This window comes from Pteropus medius, unplaced genomic scaffold, assembly GCF_902729225.1.
Source record: "Pteropus medius unplaced genomic scaffold, Ma_sr-lr_union100, whole genome shotgun sequence".
In the NCBI taxonomy this organism is placed as follows: domain Eukaryota; kingdom Metazoa; phylum Chordata; class Mammalia; order Chiroptera; family Pteropodidae; genus Pteropus; species Pteropus medius.
In genome coordinates this window covers 13,445,557-13,461,520 of record NW_024354503.1, presented here as the reverse complement: position 1 = coordinate 13,461,520, position 15,964 = coordinate 13,445,557, and the positions used below count along the sequence as shown (strand labels likewise).

The window sequence follows — 15,964 nt, the reverse complement described above, 5'->3', positions numbered from 1 at the left end:
TTACAAATTAATAGTTGATAGATGGTCACGGGGATAAGGAGCATGTCATGGGGAATGCAGACAGCAGTAAGGTAATGGCTGTGTATAGAGCCAGAGGGAAGATAATCAGGGGAATTGTTTCACAAATTATATAAATGTCTAACCAATGTACTGTACTTGAAATTAATAAGAAAAATATTACTGTTCCTATTAAAAGTACTTATATGACATTAGTGAACCCTATATGGCAATTCTTATGTTTTAGTTTTCTTTAGTAACTATCTCTCCTTAAGTAGGTAATTATCATAGAATCTTAGGATGGTGACCTTGAATGAGATTGTCTGGACTGCAGCCTGTCCTCTGAGAGACAAAAAAAAAACAAAGAGAGATCTTCTCTTTGTTTAGGGATAGTAAGAAGTTATTTTTGCTAATCTTGGATATCTTCAGGAAGGACCTCCTCTAAAAGCAAAACTATCCTTTAATAGATTGTTCTGGTATATATTCTGGCAGTCGGGAAGTTTATGTAAAAGCTAAAACCTCACTGAAATAACTTCTTTTATAGCCTAAGGAGAGGTTAGAGAATGACTAATTACTACTTTATAGTAAAATTCCATTATTCACTCAAGCCATCCTGAAAACTTCATTCAGTGGTTGTTTATTGAGCACCTGGCTGTGTGCAAGGCATCATACTGAATTGTGCTGAATATGATCTTGAAAGTCTTTAAGAATAACACTAGACAGCCCAGCCACCCTGAATAGTTTAGAGTCAGATTTTTAATTTTTTGAGTAATAATAGTGATTTACATTCACTGTATATTATTTAATCCTTATACAATTTCCTGAGCTAGTGTTATCATACCCATTTTCCAGATGAGGAAATCAAAGCTCAGCAACATGAAGAAATATGCTGCATATCATACAGCAGGGCCCTGAAGATGTGAGCTCCTAAAGAGAATAAGTGTTAATATAGTACTTTACAATTATCCAAATGTTTTTACTTATATTATCTCAACTAATTTTGTAAACAAAATGATAGTAGCTATTATTATATTCATTTTACAGATAACAATAGTCACTATTATTTATTATATACTTAATATTGCCAAGAGTTCCAGATAACTCACCAGATAAAGCCTACTTCATGCAATGCTCACAACAACACTAATAAGTATCATTCCCATATTACAGATGAGCCATTGAGGCTCCCCAAATTTAAATGACTTGGTAGCACAATGGGGAGCTATGATTCAAGCCTAGGCTTGTCTGCCCAGCCAAGTACATATGACCACTTTGCTGTATTCACTTTACCATGTTATTCTTTCTCATATTCCAGATGAGGAAACTAAGGTTCAGAGTCAGCTAACACAACTGAGGTCATACAGCTTAGAAACAGCAGAGCTGGACTCCAACCCAGATCCTCTCATTAGAAAACTTACTTGTTTCCCCTGTACTGGGCTGTTTCTCTGCATAAAGGGAACCAAAAGGCTGTATCTTACATCCAAGTTCCCTAATTCCTTTGCATTGTGTTTAACTTTTATAATGTTAGTCATTCTTTACATTTCTTTGTATTTTTCCCCATTTTGGGGCAGAGAGCCCCCTATACTACTGGTAACAACACATTACAGTAGAGGAATGGACACACAGGTTAAACTACTTGCTCCAGAAATCATCCGGTCAAGTTAGATTAGAACTCAAATCCCAATTTGAATCCTGTATCCCCAACTCACTTAGCTGTGTGTTTCTTGTCCTTTTTGTCTTTTGAAAATGTTGCTTGAAAGAAGGCTTTGCCTTTATGAGATTGCTTCTGGTGCTGTAAATAATGCATCTTTTTCCATCTGAAGATCATTTACCATTTCTCTGAATAGTGAATTACATTAATGGTTAAAGCAAGGAAGTCAGTATCAGATGTATAACAAGGACCACTCACTCAGATTTGAAATGTTGCCAATCTATACAATCTCAGCCTTGAACATTTGAAAGTACAAAAGTTCATTACTTTAATGATCAAGTATCCTTTAGATTTCTGAAAGAAAAATTTATGGTAACCATTTACAGTACTATACTTTTGCTCAAATTACAAACTCAGGTAAATGTTCCTTAAAGTTGAATTGGATGAAATTTTTCTATATATTTGTTGATATAGTAAACATCAGATAAATATCCAGATGTATTTAATTATTTCGACTCAAGGAAAGTATGTTCTATTTAGACAGTCTTTAAATAAATTATTTCTGAATTGAACAAATAAACAAGAAATAGCTGAAACTAAATGGCTTTGACTGTATAGAAAAACTTGAGAGCCTTTAAAAGAGGAATCATTTTAGAAAAATCCATGTCTTATTAGTCTCATTTTTATTTTTAGAGATAAACCTGAATTGACCGTTCAAATATATTGATAGCTTTTGAAAATTGAGCTTTTCATATTCAGAGGCTGATAGGTGATGTGAGAATAATTTTAAACCTATTACAAATGTATTAATTCCAATTCAGATGTGTTTTAACCATGGGAGTATCCCTGTGTCACCAACAGTTAATATTTATTGAATGAATGCCTCCTATGCTAGTCCTCTCTTCATAGTTTTCTCATGTAATTCTCACATCCCTGTGATTTAGATATTATTACTTCCCCATCCCCTTTCATGGATGAGGAAAGTGAGGCTCAGAGTCACTGAATAATTAACCCAAGATTACATAGCTAGCAAGTAGAAATCTCAGAACTTGAGCCTAATTCTGAGCATTCCAAAGCCATGGATATTCTAACACACAAAGTAGTCTTGTGAATGGCCTGATATATTAGAATTTTAAAAATTAACAAACAATTTTAAAATTAGCAAAAGAAGTGCTTGCTTCGGCAGCACATATACTAAATTGGAACGATATGGAGATTAGCATGGCCCTCCGCAAGAGTGACACGCAAATTTGTGAAGCATTCCATAAAAAAAAACAAAAAAAAAACATTAGCAGAAGGAATGTTAAGAGAAATTTGCTTATGATTTTGTTGGTTCAGCCCTCAAGTAAGAACAGAACAATTTGAAATACACACTTTTTCTGCCCTGGGAACATAAAACCAATTTAAAGAGACTGAAGCTCTTTTGATGAATCTGCTTGGCCTTTATTTGAGTTTGTGCCCCAGGAAATGCCATAGAATACCTCAGGAGACTTTGTTACTGCTCATCCTAACAAGCCAGCGGCCCATTATTTTTATTATTATAGTGACTGTAGGTAACGCTAGGTCACATTCCAAACGTGACATTTTTTAAACAGATTCCAATAGGATTAAAGATATTTCTCTGTTCTCCTATTTTGGATCATTTTCTTATTGTCCAGAGGGTGATGAAACTTTTCAGTTCTTAATGGTAGTTGACTTTGAAATTACATTTTGTCTTATCTTAAAAGTTGTTTTCTGGAGTAACTTTACCATGAGAATAATATAACCAGCTCCCCTCCATTCGGTTCTTACATGCTGCCTGCCACCTGTGTTCTCATCTTTACCCTCAACCTCCTGACCCCCATGCTAAAAGGTGCCATGCCATTGACTCACCTGGAAAGAAAGTGAACTGTGTTAAAATCATGGAATCATGCACTTTAAAACCCAAAAACTACATCTGAAAGATAGTAGCTGGATATGCAACAGTAAAAGGCATCTATTCTTTATCCAAGTTAATTGTTAAAAATTTTTTTCTAACTTAAAAAAATTACGTAATGCATATTCATTGGAGTAATATTAGAAAATACAGAAAATAAATAAAATGGAATTCAGCTTTATAAAGACAACTGAAACAGATTGTTTTCTAAATGACTAGTAGACGTTCCAAATAGAAATATTTATGTGGGAGAGAGAGAGGAGTAGTCCTTACGTGTGATTCATTTTGTTACTTTCATAGAGACTCAAAGTCTAGAAGTTGTGCTATACAGGGCCTGAGAGGGTGGGGTTGTAGAAAATAAATAGACCTTATGTATTTTCTTTTTTTTCTTTTTTTGCTTTGTCCTTTCTAAGTTTGGGTTGAATGTTCTATGGCCACAGCATTTGGTATACTAAAGATTTCTCTTCTTTTTCCCAGACCCCAGGCAGGCACAATCTTCCCCACCGTGGTCTTATGACCAGTCTTACCCCTCCTACCTGAGCCAGATGACGTCCCCGTCCATTCACTCTACCACCCCGCTGTCTTCCACGCGGGGCACTGGGCTTCCTGCCATCACCGACGTGCCCAGGCGCATTTCAGGTAAAGATCACACTTTAACTAAAAATCCCACTCCCAAGCAGGGTTGGGGTTGGGGTTGCGGGATGGGCCAAGTTTGTTTTATGTATGCTCACAGTTACTCTCTATTAGAGGCATGTGGGCAAGGGTTTGACAACGGGCAAACCAGGTCTTCTGAATTATGGGGTTATCAAATACTGTAACATTTTAGGTCAGGAGACTGAAAATCCATCAGAGATGGCATAATTTTCTTAAGATGATATCGAATGCCACCCAGTTTTAGTCCTGCTGACTTGTATCCCCATTGGTGGGCACTGTCTCATAATGAGGGCCTTCTCCTGAAGGTCTTATGCCAGGCCTTCCTCCGCTTGTATTCCTTTCTTTTCCTAACATCTATCTGTAAACCAAATTACAGTTATGGCATAGCCCTCCATTTCTAAAGACTTTTAAATCCCGAAGTCCAAGCTAACCGGTTTCAAGGGAGAGCACCTGTAAACTTAAGATCTTTATCAGAAACTAGTTATTTGAAGTGCAGTGAGGCCTGGAAGAATCTTAAAAGGCAGTGCGTGGCTTCTGAGCGGCCAACTCAGGACCGAGGCAACCTTTCTATGAATTATGTAGCGTACTGCTATTGCTCTCAGTGTGGCGGCCCCAGTCTCACACATCTACGATTCCAAAGGCACCACAAAAATCTGTGGCTTATGGTGGAAGTACATGTAGTAAACAACCTGGTCACCCCCTATCATAGAGAATTTATCATAGAAAGCCAGAAAGTGTCCACAAAGGCTTCAAACAGACCAGTCGAATGAAAGGCTCTTGGCCAACCATATGAATTCCATGAATAAGAAAAAATAAATCTCTCAGTACACCCCAAAAGTACATACTACGGCATTGCCCCTGCGCCCCCTCCCCCATAAATAAAGAAGTAGACCCACAGAGGCACACACAGTTGGATCCTATATTTGTCAGACACTCTTCTCAGCGTTCGGGCTCCATGCACCTGTTTGACTCCTGGCCAGGTTAATGCCTTTCTTTCTTTCTCTTTGTGTTTCTGTCTCTGTTTCTCTCCCTCTCTCATTTTCTGCAAAGCTCGAAGCCGTTACTCACTCCGCTGAGTTGCATCACTGACAAGCTGAAGCTCCACCAGCAGGCTTGCAGGTTTTGATTAGTTCAGACTCCTTTATTTCTTTCAACTTGGGAGGAGGGAAGGCTTTGTTTCCCAAGCAAATAGCAGGAAAGGGCTCTCTGGTCCTAGTGCCTTCACATTTTCTGCAGCAGATGGACTCTCATAGGGGTGAGTAGGGAAAGAAGAGGGGTGGAGGGAGAACCTCAAGATTCTTTGGAAAACCATGTTATCACTTTTTAATATAACTGCTGTTTTCATGAATTACATGCTATTTATTGAGGAATTGTGAAGAGTATAAAATTTTAGTTATCATTTCCCTTTACTGGAATTACTATCTCCTTTAGGCAAATATCAGTTAAAAACACAGGAAAGGATGAGTAAGGCACAGGGAGTAACAAGAGCTAATGTGGAATCAAAGACACAGTGTTGAGAGTGGCATTGAGTTAGTTCTGGTCATTCCTGCTGTATGTTATACATAGGGCCAACATGACACCATGTCAGGGCAGATTTGTGCCAGCTTGCTTCTGTTTAGGGTCCTTGGGGCTTCCAACTGTCCAATCTTCTGTGGCTGAAGCAGGTTTTGCTATTTGTCCTCTGGCAATACCTGGAGGAAAAAACCTCAGGGAGTGATTATAGCCTTAGAGACATTTATCTATAGCACATTCTTACTGAGGTATATTCATGTATGAATTCAATGGGAAAACCATTGAAAATAACACTGAAAAAATGCTGCATAAATGGTAGTCATTATTGTTTATCATTTACATCTGTAATATAGAACACACAGATTACTTTGAGTCTGTTTACTGATCATTATTTAAAACATTTCCATAAACAGAAGAGGCAGTAGGAGTAAAAGGTGATTAATTATCCAGCCATGTGTTGATCTGAGGCCAAAGGTAGGAATGAGCCTCTGCTTTAAACTAGTTTAAAATTGAGTTTAGTCCAGTTTTTTCCTCCTGCCCAAATATTTCTATGAGTTGTTACTGGCAAAGTAATACAGTGCCAGGGTGGGAGGATCTGTGTAAACATTAAAGTGAAGAGAACAGAAAATCCCTTTTGTCAGCATGTAGGGAAACAGGAAAAAAGAACTAGATGTGGACTGTCAGAGAACTGGAGGAACCCTGATTTACCTGACCTGCTCTTGGGTGTGGGGCTATGCCCACATGCTGCCTGGTGGACTCAGGGACTGAGCTATCTGGAGTGAGCACCATTTTCACTTCCCTGGGGATCAGTCCTAGGAACCTCCTTGGAGAGGAGCCTACCTCATAGGTTCTGAGGTGTGCCAAGTTGCATAGTTTCTGTCTTATAATTCCCCTCAATATCTACAGCTGTCCCTAGGGTCCAAGATGCTATTGCTCTGTAAGGAAAGGTACAAATCCAGATATCTTAAAGTTCATAAGTGTAAACAAAGGAAGTGTTCCTTAACCTCGAGTAGCCTTAAGTATTATAATAAGTACAATAGCAGCAGTTACAGGTTTATGTCTGATGAATAAATTATTGTCACACATTGAATAATAGGGTCAGCTGAATTATAAAAATCAAACGCTACTTATCAGAAACCAACCCAGATGCACCAGTGGAGAAGAAGCACTTGTAGGGGTTGGTTCCCCTTCCCCACCGTACTTACTGATAAGTTTGGCCTTACTGTGTAAAAGCTGTATTTAAGTAGCACCCACTAACCCAAGTGTTTTTATACATTATCTCATGTCATCTTATGTGAGCGTAAAAGAATATTCACACTACAGAAGTAGCCAGAGTTATTTCTCACTGATTCTGTTAAAAAGCAAGTTGCGGCAGGGTGAGGACCAGTAAACCTGACAACAACCTAAACCACTGCATGCATGTCTTTATCATCGTAATAATGTTATCACCCATGGCAGTTTTGATGTTCAAAGCACTTGTGAGGCTTGGCACAAAGATTATAATTACTTTTCTGAAGATCATTAAGAATACTATATAGTAAATAATTACTGAGTTTCAAAATGTATTTGATGTAATTATCCTGCTATGAAAAGAAGCACAACTGATTATTGAGTCTGATTCTTTGACTTATGGATCAGATTATGAGCTTTTGTTAGCATCTTAAAGGAGAGCCTACATAGGTTTATTTACTACAAATAACTCCTCCCCTGTCCTACCCATCTGAGTGAAGTAGTTCAGATTAACCTAAGTCTGTGCCACTCTTCGATATCCACAAGGCTAAATGAATTTACACCAGCATTCTTTGTGGTCTTCGTCACTGTGCCCATGAATCTCTCTGACACTTTCTGGAGGGCTCTTAGAGACTTAGGATACATGAATTAGACATGCAAAGGAAGGGTCATATATGTTGTTTGCTACAGTTACTCTGGGAGAGGCCAAAACATATATGAATGATTTTTCTCTGCACTTGTAGGATTTTTTTTTTTTACAGGAAACAGATTTAAGAACTATAATCTTTTTGAAAGATTTTCCTTTCTATTTAAGCAAATAGTCTTGAATTTCTTCTTACAAAGTATTTAAATGTCAAAAAATTCCCCTTAAACAATTGCATAGGACTATTAAAGATATCTCCATTTTTATGACTCAATCACTAAACTATAATATTTCCGAAGGTCAGTAGAATAGGCGTTAGTCTAATAAATAAAGTTACTAAAAAATTATTACTACCACAAAATTTAGAAATTGGCAGTAGGAAAACCCCATTTGATTATTCAAGGTGTATTGGGAGGATTGTTTCATGTAATTTCAAACCCAGGAGTGTTTGATGCTGTTCATTTTTAAATGTCGCTTATAATAAGTTTCCATCAAGTCCCCTGAGTCAAGCTTTAAAACCAGTATCTTCAATAATGTGCTGCATATATGTGGACATTTATTTTAGCAGGGCCACTCTTAACTCATAGGAGGGATTGATGCTGTAAGAGAGATTAAAAGGAAAACTTCAGCAATTAATGCTAATAAACCAGAAAGTTAAAGCCACTATAATAAAACAGTAGAACATCTACTTTTTACTACAGAACCATTCCTTTATTAAAAGCCACCTGTTTGATAGACACACCTTTGCCACAAGCAGCCACGGGCGAGTGATTAAGTTTAATAGGAGCCACTCTTATTTTGAAGTAGTTCTCTGTTTAAAGCCACAGAGGGGGAAGATATTAAATTTAATGGACCCTAAACAAAGGCAAGCCCTTGTTACCAATTGAATGTTCAATATTCTTCTTTATTATGTTGACTGTGATTTGTTGGGTTATTTTTGCATTCTATAAGTTGAACTTCATTCTGCTTTCTCTAAAAATAGGCTATCTTCTGACATGAGCAGAGGATGTTTTTATCTTATTGCTTTGGGTTCAGGTTCAGGGCATACCTGGACCTCAGTTTACTATAACTTCTGAGTTACTAGTGCTGAGGACCCAAGAAATAATGTCCATTCCTACTAGATTCGTTGGGGATAGTTGGCCCAGCTCACAAAGCTGACTAAACTTGGACGTATGACTAGTTACTGTTACTTGTAGCTAGACCAATATACTGAATGAAATCTGCATACATGGTTTGACTCTAGTTTTATACATGGTTCTTGTCAGTTGTTTTTGTGAGGATTTATTTTTGATACGTGTACAACCACTCACACATGGAGAAAAGATTTAGTAATGAAAGGAATCATGCTTAGGCATGGATGGCAAAGACATGGTTATAAATTTTATTGAAAGATTTACTGCAGTCCTTTTCGTTTTTTAAAAGAAAACTTGGTAGCTTGAACTTCAAAACCTCACTTCACCAAAAGTATTAAAGTTAATTTTTTAGTGACACGGTGGCTTCTGTGGTTCACTGGAATCTGAGAAGAGAGTGGAGGCAATTTAACAGAGGAAAGCTGAGTTTTAGTTTCATTGTCACTAAAGGTGTTTTACGTATTCTCAGGTATGTCAGTTCTTTTATTGTGTCTCATTGGTCTGTGTAAGTGAATTACTCAGAATTGCCCATCCCCATGTCTCAGAGATTCTTCAAGGAGTGAGATGATGTCTATCCAGGGAATTTCTGTTCTTAGGACTTTAAGAAAGTTTGCCTCATCTGACAAATACTAATGGGAAAACTAAGTTGTGTTATTAACTTCAAAAGAGTATAAACTATTATATATATTTGTTTTAAAATTAATACTTTATTTTCAGAGCAATTTTAGATTTACAGAAAAATTGAACCTAAGTACAGAATCCTTATATCTACCCCCCACTTTTTCTTATTATCAACATCTGGCATTTGTGTGGCATATTTGTTATAATTGATGAACCGATGTTAGTACATTATTATTAACCATAGTTTATATCAGGGATCACTCTCAGTGTTGTGCATGTCTATGAGTTTTGCCAAATGCATGAATGCCATGTATCCACTATTAACTGAGTCATACAGAATAGTTTCATCGCCCTAAAAATCTCCTGTGCTCCACCTATTTATCTCTCTTAACTTGTTCACCAACCCACAGCTGTTCGGCAACAGCTGAACTTTTTCCGGTCTATCTTTTTGCCTCTTCCAGAATGTCGTGTAATTGGAATCATATAGTATATAGACTTTTCAGAGTGGATTCTTTCACTTAGCAATGTGCATTTAACGTTCCTCTGTATCTTTTCATGGCTTGATAGCTCATTTCTTTTTACCACCAAATATTCCATTGTAGGAATGTTGCAATATTTTAAAAACATCAAGGCTGCTAATATCACCACACCATTTCCTTTTGTCACTGACTTTGTCAGTAATATTTATTTTTAGAAAGCTTTTCATGCATTCTTTCCTGGGGAAACACTTCCTCTGTCATAGCAATTGTCACCAAATGGTCCAGATAATGGCTTTCCATACCTATGGTCTATTTTTCAATTAAAATTTTTGCTTTAGTTTGACCATAGGTCAACTATTATACATTTACTACATGGTCATTCATATCTATTCAAGTACAGACAGACCCAGCTAAATATAACAGTCTATTTATGTGGCTGCTTAGCTGCCTCCCCAAATATTTAACTTTCCTAGGTAAAGGATGCTCCTTTTCTCTTAAGAATGCCTGGTGGCATTCCTTAAGCATGCGGTGCTGTTTCACACTTCCATGCCAGTTCACTTCTGCATCCCCGGAGAATGGACCTGTTGATCCTTTTCATGCATACCTTTGTCGGCCACCACCTTCCTCACAGCGAATCACTCTTACATCTACACTCATCCATTTCTCATCTGTGTACATTAGACATACCTCTAATGTGTACATATCTTCCTTTAATATAATAATTTGATTACTTCTTTCCCCTTTTATAGGAGGTAAGCTTCTCAAGGATAGTGACTGTGTCTTACATAGTCTTGAATCCTTATAACCAAGCACAGTTTTTAGCACATAGTGAGTGCTCAGTAAATAGTTAATGAAACAAATATTAGCGAGAAAGAAGATAGAGAAAAAGAGGAAAGAATATAAACATGTAGAAGAAAGAAGGGAAGAAGGGGAACAAGAAGAAAGATTTTTGTTCACCTGGAACAACAAAGAAAGGGCAAAACAAGAGAAACTTTTGTTGCCGATAAGGACAGGAAATAGCACAGTAAGAGTATGCATAAGCAGTATGTATTTTTATCTCCAAGTCTTTTTGCAATGTGTTTCATATTTAGAACACATATCAAGACTGCATCTGTTTCCAGAACTTGCTGCTAACAGTTAGTAATAATGCCAAAACATACTTTAGGTCCAACTTGAAACCAAATGATCAAATAGAATTTTTGATTTCTAATTTAGAGTCTGACATTAATTATAGCCATCATGTAATAAAGTGTCAAAGTCTTTTCTGAGAAAACGATAGAAATTATATTAACTAAGCTGTAAACTGAAGCAAAACTATTCCTCTAAAACAAAGCAAAGATCTGGTTTTTACAGTTTTTTACCATTTCTCAGAAAGTGTTATCTTCTTCAGGCTGAATTTTTCTTATGCTCCCCTATCTATCTCTCCTCCCCTTTTTAGACCCTTGCTGAATGATAGGGCTTCATGTCACCTCACTGTCCTGGTCAGTGGTCTCTGGTCACACTACAGTTTGTCAGTGTCCTCTTAATGCTTGGCACCCAGAACCAAACTCCTTTATTCTTGGCCTCTCTTAGTGCAGGCTAAGGTGGTAACCATGTCACACTGTTCTCTTGTATTAGCCACTTCTGTCAAGCTGCATTTCTCCCATTTTTTATTTTTACAGGTTCTTTTTTTGGTGCAAGTATGATATGATAATTTATAGTTATGCCTATTAGATTTATCTTATTTAATTCAGGTAATAGTTTATGCCTCTCGAGAACTTTTTGGATTTTTATAATGTCACCCAATAATATAGTAGCCTTTTGCATTCCTTCTGACCTGAGATGTCTTTCTTCAGTTGATTTTAATCATTTCAAGTCGGCTCAGCAAATACATGGCACATACTTAAAATGTACTTAGGTAGGCAATGAATAAAAGTGAATAGAAGACATGGTCACTGCCTACAGGAAGCTTTGAGTCTCATTTAGGAGATAATATATTGCAAGTATGACACAGTTACTTACATTATGATACCAGCCTGTGTAGATGCCAGAATATGCAAATAATGCTCGGGATTTTAGTGAAAAGCGATCTCTTTTGCTCCTCTACATAACCAACTTAAAGCTTTCTCCTTGAGGAAATTAAAAAAAATCAACTCCATTCTGCTCAGATTATACTTTTACTCTGAATTGCTACAACAATTACATTTTCAACTGAAAAAAATAATTACATTTGTTGACATGTGTGGTTTCTTAAGGTTTCTTAAGGTATGCCAAGAATATATAAGATCTTATCTTTTCCCAGTTAGATTGAAATCTCCCCTAGGTTAAGGGCCTGGCCTTCTAATCCTTTGCTATTTCTCAGTGAAACTCCTAGTTTCATGTTCTGCATGTAGATTCATGGGAAGTATTTGCACACAGCAGAAAGGTCTACCCAGTAGTCAGTGCTGCATGCTTCAGGGTTACTTATGCTATGATTGTCATTAGGAAATGGCTAATCGATAAAAAAAAGTGTGATTGTATAGACTAATGACAATTGCCATTTACCTTAATTTCATATTCCATATCCACAAGTACGGTCCTAGTGATTATGTTGTAAAATTTTCTACACTCTCTTTTAAAGTGAAGCAAAACTGTTAGCTCTATGCTATAACATATATGCACATATGTATGTATTCACTTCTTCACTACATTTAGAATGAATATACATATAAATCTTCTTGACAGGTCTATTTAGGATATTAATAAATATCAGCTTAAGGTACTACTTACTTTTTTCAGGAAAAATAAGACCATTGAAATCTCATGTCTTCGTATGATCTTGTTACTTCATTGAACAAGATAAAGTAATTGATCACTACTGGTAAAAAAAGGGATGATTATTTTAACTTAGTTTTTGGTTTGTCAGTATATAGAAATAGCTATAAGGAGAAACTTAGAAAGATATACTTGAAAGAGGCGACTAAACACGTAAAAAGCTTTTTTACAATTTTATAATTAAAATCCTATACGATAAAATAGAAATGATGGCACTTTAAATTGTTCGAAGTCATTTTTGGACATTTTTTTTTTTGAACAGTTCAAAGTTATTTGCAGGCTCCTTTTTTGTTTTCTTGAAAAACAAATAGGAAAGTTTATATTAAATTGAGTCAGAATTAAATGACTTGGTCTGAGGCAAATCTAGGAACCCATTTGACTATACTGTCTGAATTATTATTATTTTTTGGATGTGACTCTCAAGAAATTCATGAATATCTTAAGTCCCTGAAAGTCATATAAATTGAAATAAAATGTTGCTTAGGCAACATTGTTCCTGAATAGCTCAAAGGATTTTTTAAGCAGGAAGGTGTCATATCTATTTCAGAGAGACCTTGGCCTTAAGTGACCAACCTAGAAACATGGCAGCCAAGCACGGCAGACTAGGGTAAGACCAGTGTTTTTGTTTCCAAAGTCCACCGCTCTCTTCCCAACCAAAGTGATCACCGTTCCAGCTCCCTGTTGTCATTAGTAATAATGCTATACTTAATGGAGTAATAATAACAAATATAATGATGATTATATACACTCCACCCTGTGCCAAAGAGAGCAGTGATTCATGATAAATCAATAAGAAACCCATTGATGTGGTCTCAATAAATCTATACATAATCAAGAACCCTTATTAAACAAAAACTACAAAGGAAATAAAAACAGGCTTGGAAAAGAGGAAAAAGTCTGATAATAGTGTTGTGGTTCTCACCATTAAGAACAAACAAACCTGTAAGCTCTCAAGCTACACCTTTGGAAAACAATATATTCTCACTGTTACTTAAAGGTATGGTGGAGTATTGACTAAAAGGTTCAAAAAATGAAAGGGTTTGACCCCCTGGGCAGTTAACAGAGAAAGTTAAAGTGGTTTTCTGACCCGAGAAGTTGGTAGGTATCACAGGTAGTGTAGCTTTGAAGCATTAGTTGAGTCTTGGCTTTTCATACACTCTGATAATCTCTGTCTTTTAATTGGTGTATTTAGAACATTCACATTCAAAATGATTTTTGATATGGTTGTATTAATATCTACTGTATTTGTTACTGTTTTCTATTTATTGCCCTTGTTTTATCCTTTTTGTCTTCCATTCTTTTTCTACCTTTTGTGGTTTTAATTGAGTGTTTTATGTGAGTCCATTTTCTCTCCTCCTTAGCATATCAGTTATAATTTTTTTTTTGTCATTTATTAGTGGTTGCCCTAGTGTTTGAAGTATACATTTACAACTACCTCAGGTGTACTTTCAATAACACTGCATCGTATCATGGTTAGTGTGAGTACCTTATAATTGATAAACATCAGTGTATAGGTTTTGTGTGGACATAAGTTTTCAGCTCCTTTGGGTAAATGCCAAGGAGTATAATTGCTCAATCACATGGTAAGAGTCTATTTAGTTTTGTAAGAAACTGCCAGATTCTTTCCTAAAGTGGTTATACCATTTTGCATTTCTACCAGCAATGAATGAGATTTTCCATTGCTCCACATAATCTCTGTGTGTCTTTATATTTAAAATGGATTTCTTCTAGACAATATATAGTTGGGTTTTGTTTTATGATGTGAAGAGGAAGACACATTTAAGCTGAGATCTAGCAATCTCTGTCTGAATTTGTGCGTTTAGACCATGGACATTCAAAGTGATTATTGATATAGTTGGATTAATTTCTCTTTGAAGAGTTAGTAAAACTTTAAATAACTTCTTTAATCCAGCAAATGATTGAAGCACTTAAATTAGGACATGCATCTCAAAGGAGGATTGAACCCCCCAACATTGATAAAATAGCAGTTGCTCAATAAAATTGTGTCGAATTGGTTTGGTTTATCAGAAAAACATTTCTTCTAAGGCCCAGGCATATGGCACAGTGATTAAACATAGCATCGTTGGCATTGTGTTGGAAATAGCACTTGGTTGGGCATTGAGGAACCTGTCATCTAATTTTGAATGTTTTTGATCAAATCACTTAATTTCCTCACGTGTGAAATAAGTAGTTAGTTGGGCTAGATAGTTTTCAAAGTACTTCATAAGCCTATGAACACCTGTGAATCTAAAATAAGCCCTGAAACGGTAGGTTTTCTCATAGAAAGCTTCAGTAACCAGTATATCAGAAAACTAAATATCGCCACCCATAATAAGAATAAAGGCTAGTAGAGTATTTAATTTATGAACTAAGTTAATAGGAATAACCACTGCGATTGTCAAGAAAAGCTCTTTCTTGTGCTTCACTTGATTCTGATGTGAAGCAAATTAAGATCAGGTTAAATAATGCCATAAAACTGTACATTTAGACCTTAACCACAGCTGAACTTCTCTTTAAGGTGAAGTCTTATATATGTCCATGGGTGTCAGAGTCTGCAGACAGATTTAGAAACTCCAGCTTTAATTTAAAATTAAGAAACTTTATTTCCTGACTTTTTACATGCCCTCGCATGGTTTTATGAAACTATCTGTGTTGTACCCATTTTACCTGAGAATGGTTCTAATGAAGTGAGAATGGTTCTAATGAACCTACAAGTGAAAGGTCACTAAAACAAAAGAACTAGTGAATTCTGCTAATAGAATAATTGGGATCAGAGGACTAGTCTTTAAATATACCTTTGAAATTAGATATATTTAGAGAAAATATGATTAGAATTATAAAGTTCACTTTAGTGAAACATTGCTATCATCGTGTTTTATGACCATATGATAAAAATTTTTTTTAATACAAATTATTACCAACACTAAATTTACTCATTCATTGAGACTATTCTACCACTGGAGATACAGTGATGAAGGAGGCAGAAAGGCTCAGGGAGCTTTTTCTATTGGCGTATGGCATAGTGATTAAGCACAGTCTTACAGCCAGACTCTCTGGCTTTAAATCCAGGCTTCTTCACTCACTAGCTTTGTGGTCTTGTAGATATTACTTAGCTTTTCTGTACCACAATTTCTTCACGTATACAATGGGTTAATAATAATACCATCAACCTTGAAGATTGTTACAGGGAGCAAAAGATAGTTAATTCATGTAAAGCCCTTAGAATAATGCCTGATATTTGATAAATGTTAGCTATTACTGGGGAAGGGTAGGCAATTAAAAATTAGAAAGTATTATCTAGGGATATGTACTGTGAAAAAAGTAACATAAGGTGATGTG

The 15,964-nt window shown here is 36.1% G+C and overlaps 1 protein-coding gene and 1 non-coding gene across 8 annotated transcripts in view; both read left to right on the top strand.

Annotated features, from left to right (window-relative positions):
- The window catches only part of RUNX2 (RUNX family transcription factor 2), a 234,126-nt gene that overhangs the window by 84,791 nt on the left and 133,371 nt on the right, over positions 1 to 15,964 (top strand). For 6 of the 7 annotated variants that reach the window (XM_039854242.1, XM_039854245.1, XM_039854243.1 and 3 more), the window contains exon 5: positions 4,041 to 4,202. In XM_039854242.1, the coding sequence (XP_039710176.1) occupies positions 4,041 to 4,202 (162 nt within the window). Of the gene's footprint in view, positions 1 to 4,040; positions 4,203 to 5,267; positions 9,759 to 15,964 lie in introns of those variants that run through there. The other variant, XM_039854244.1, reaches the window with a different exon arrangement.
- On the top strand, positions 2,819 to 2,920 carry LOC120596471 (U6 spliceosomal RNA). Its single transcript, XR_005651163.1, has one exon. It is a non-coding gene; the product is annotated as a U6 spliceosomal RNA (small nuclear RNA).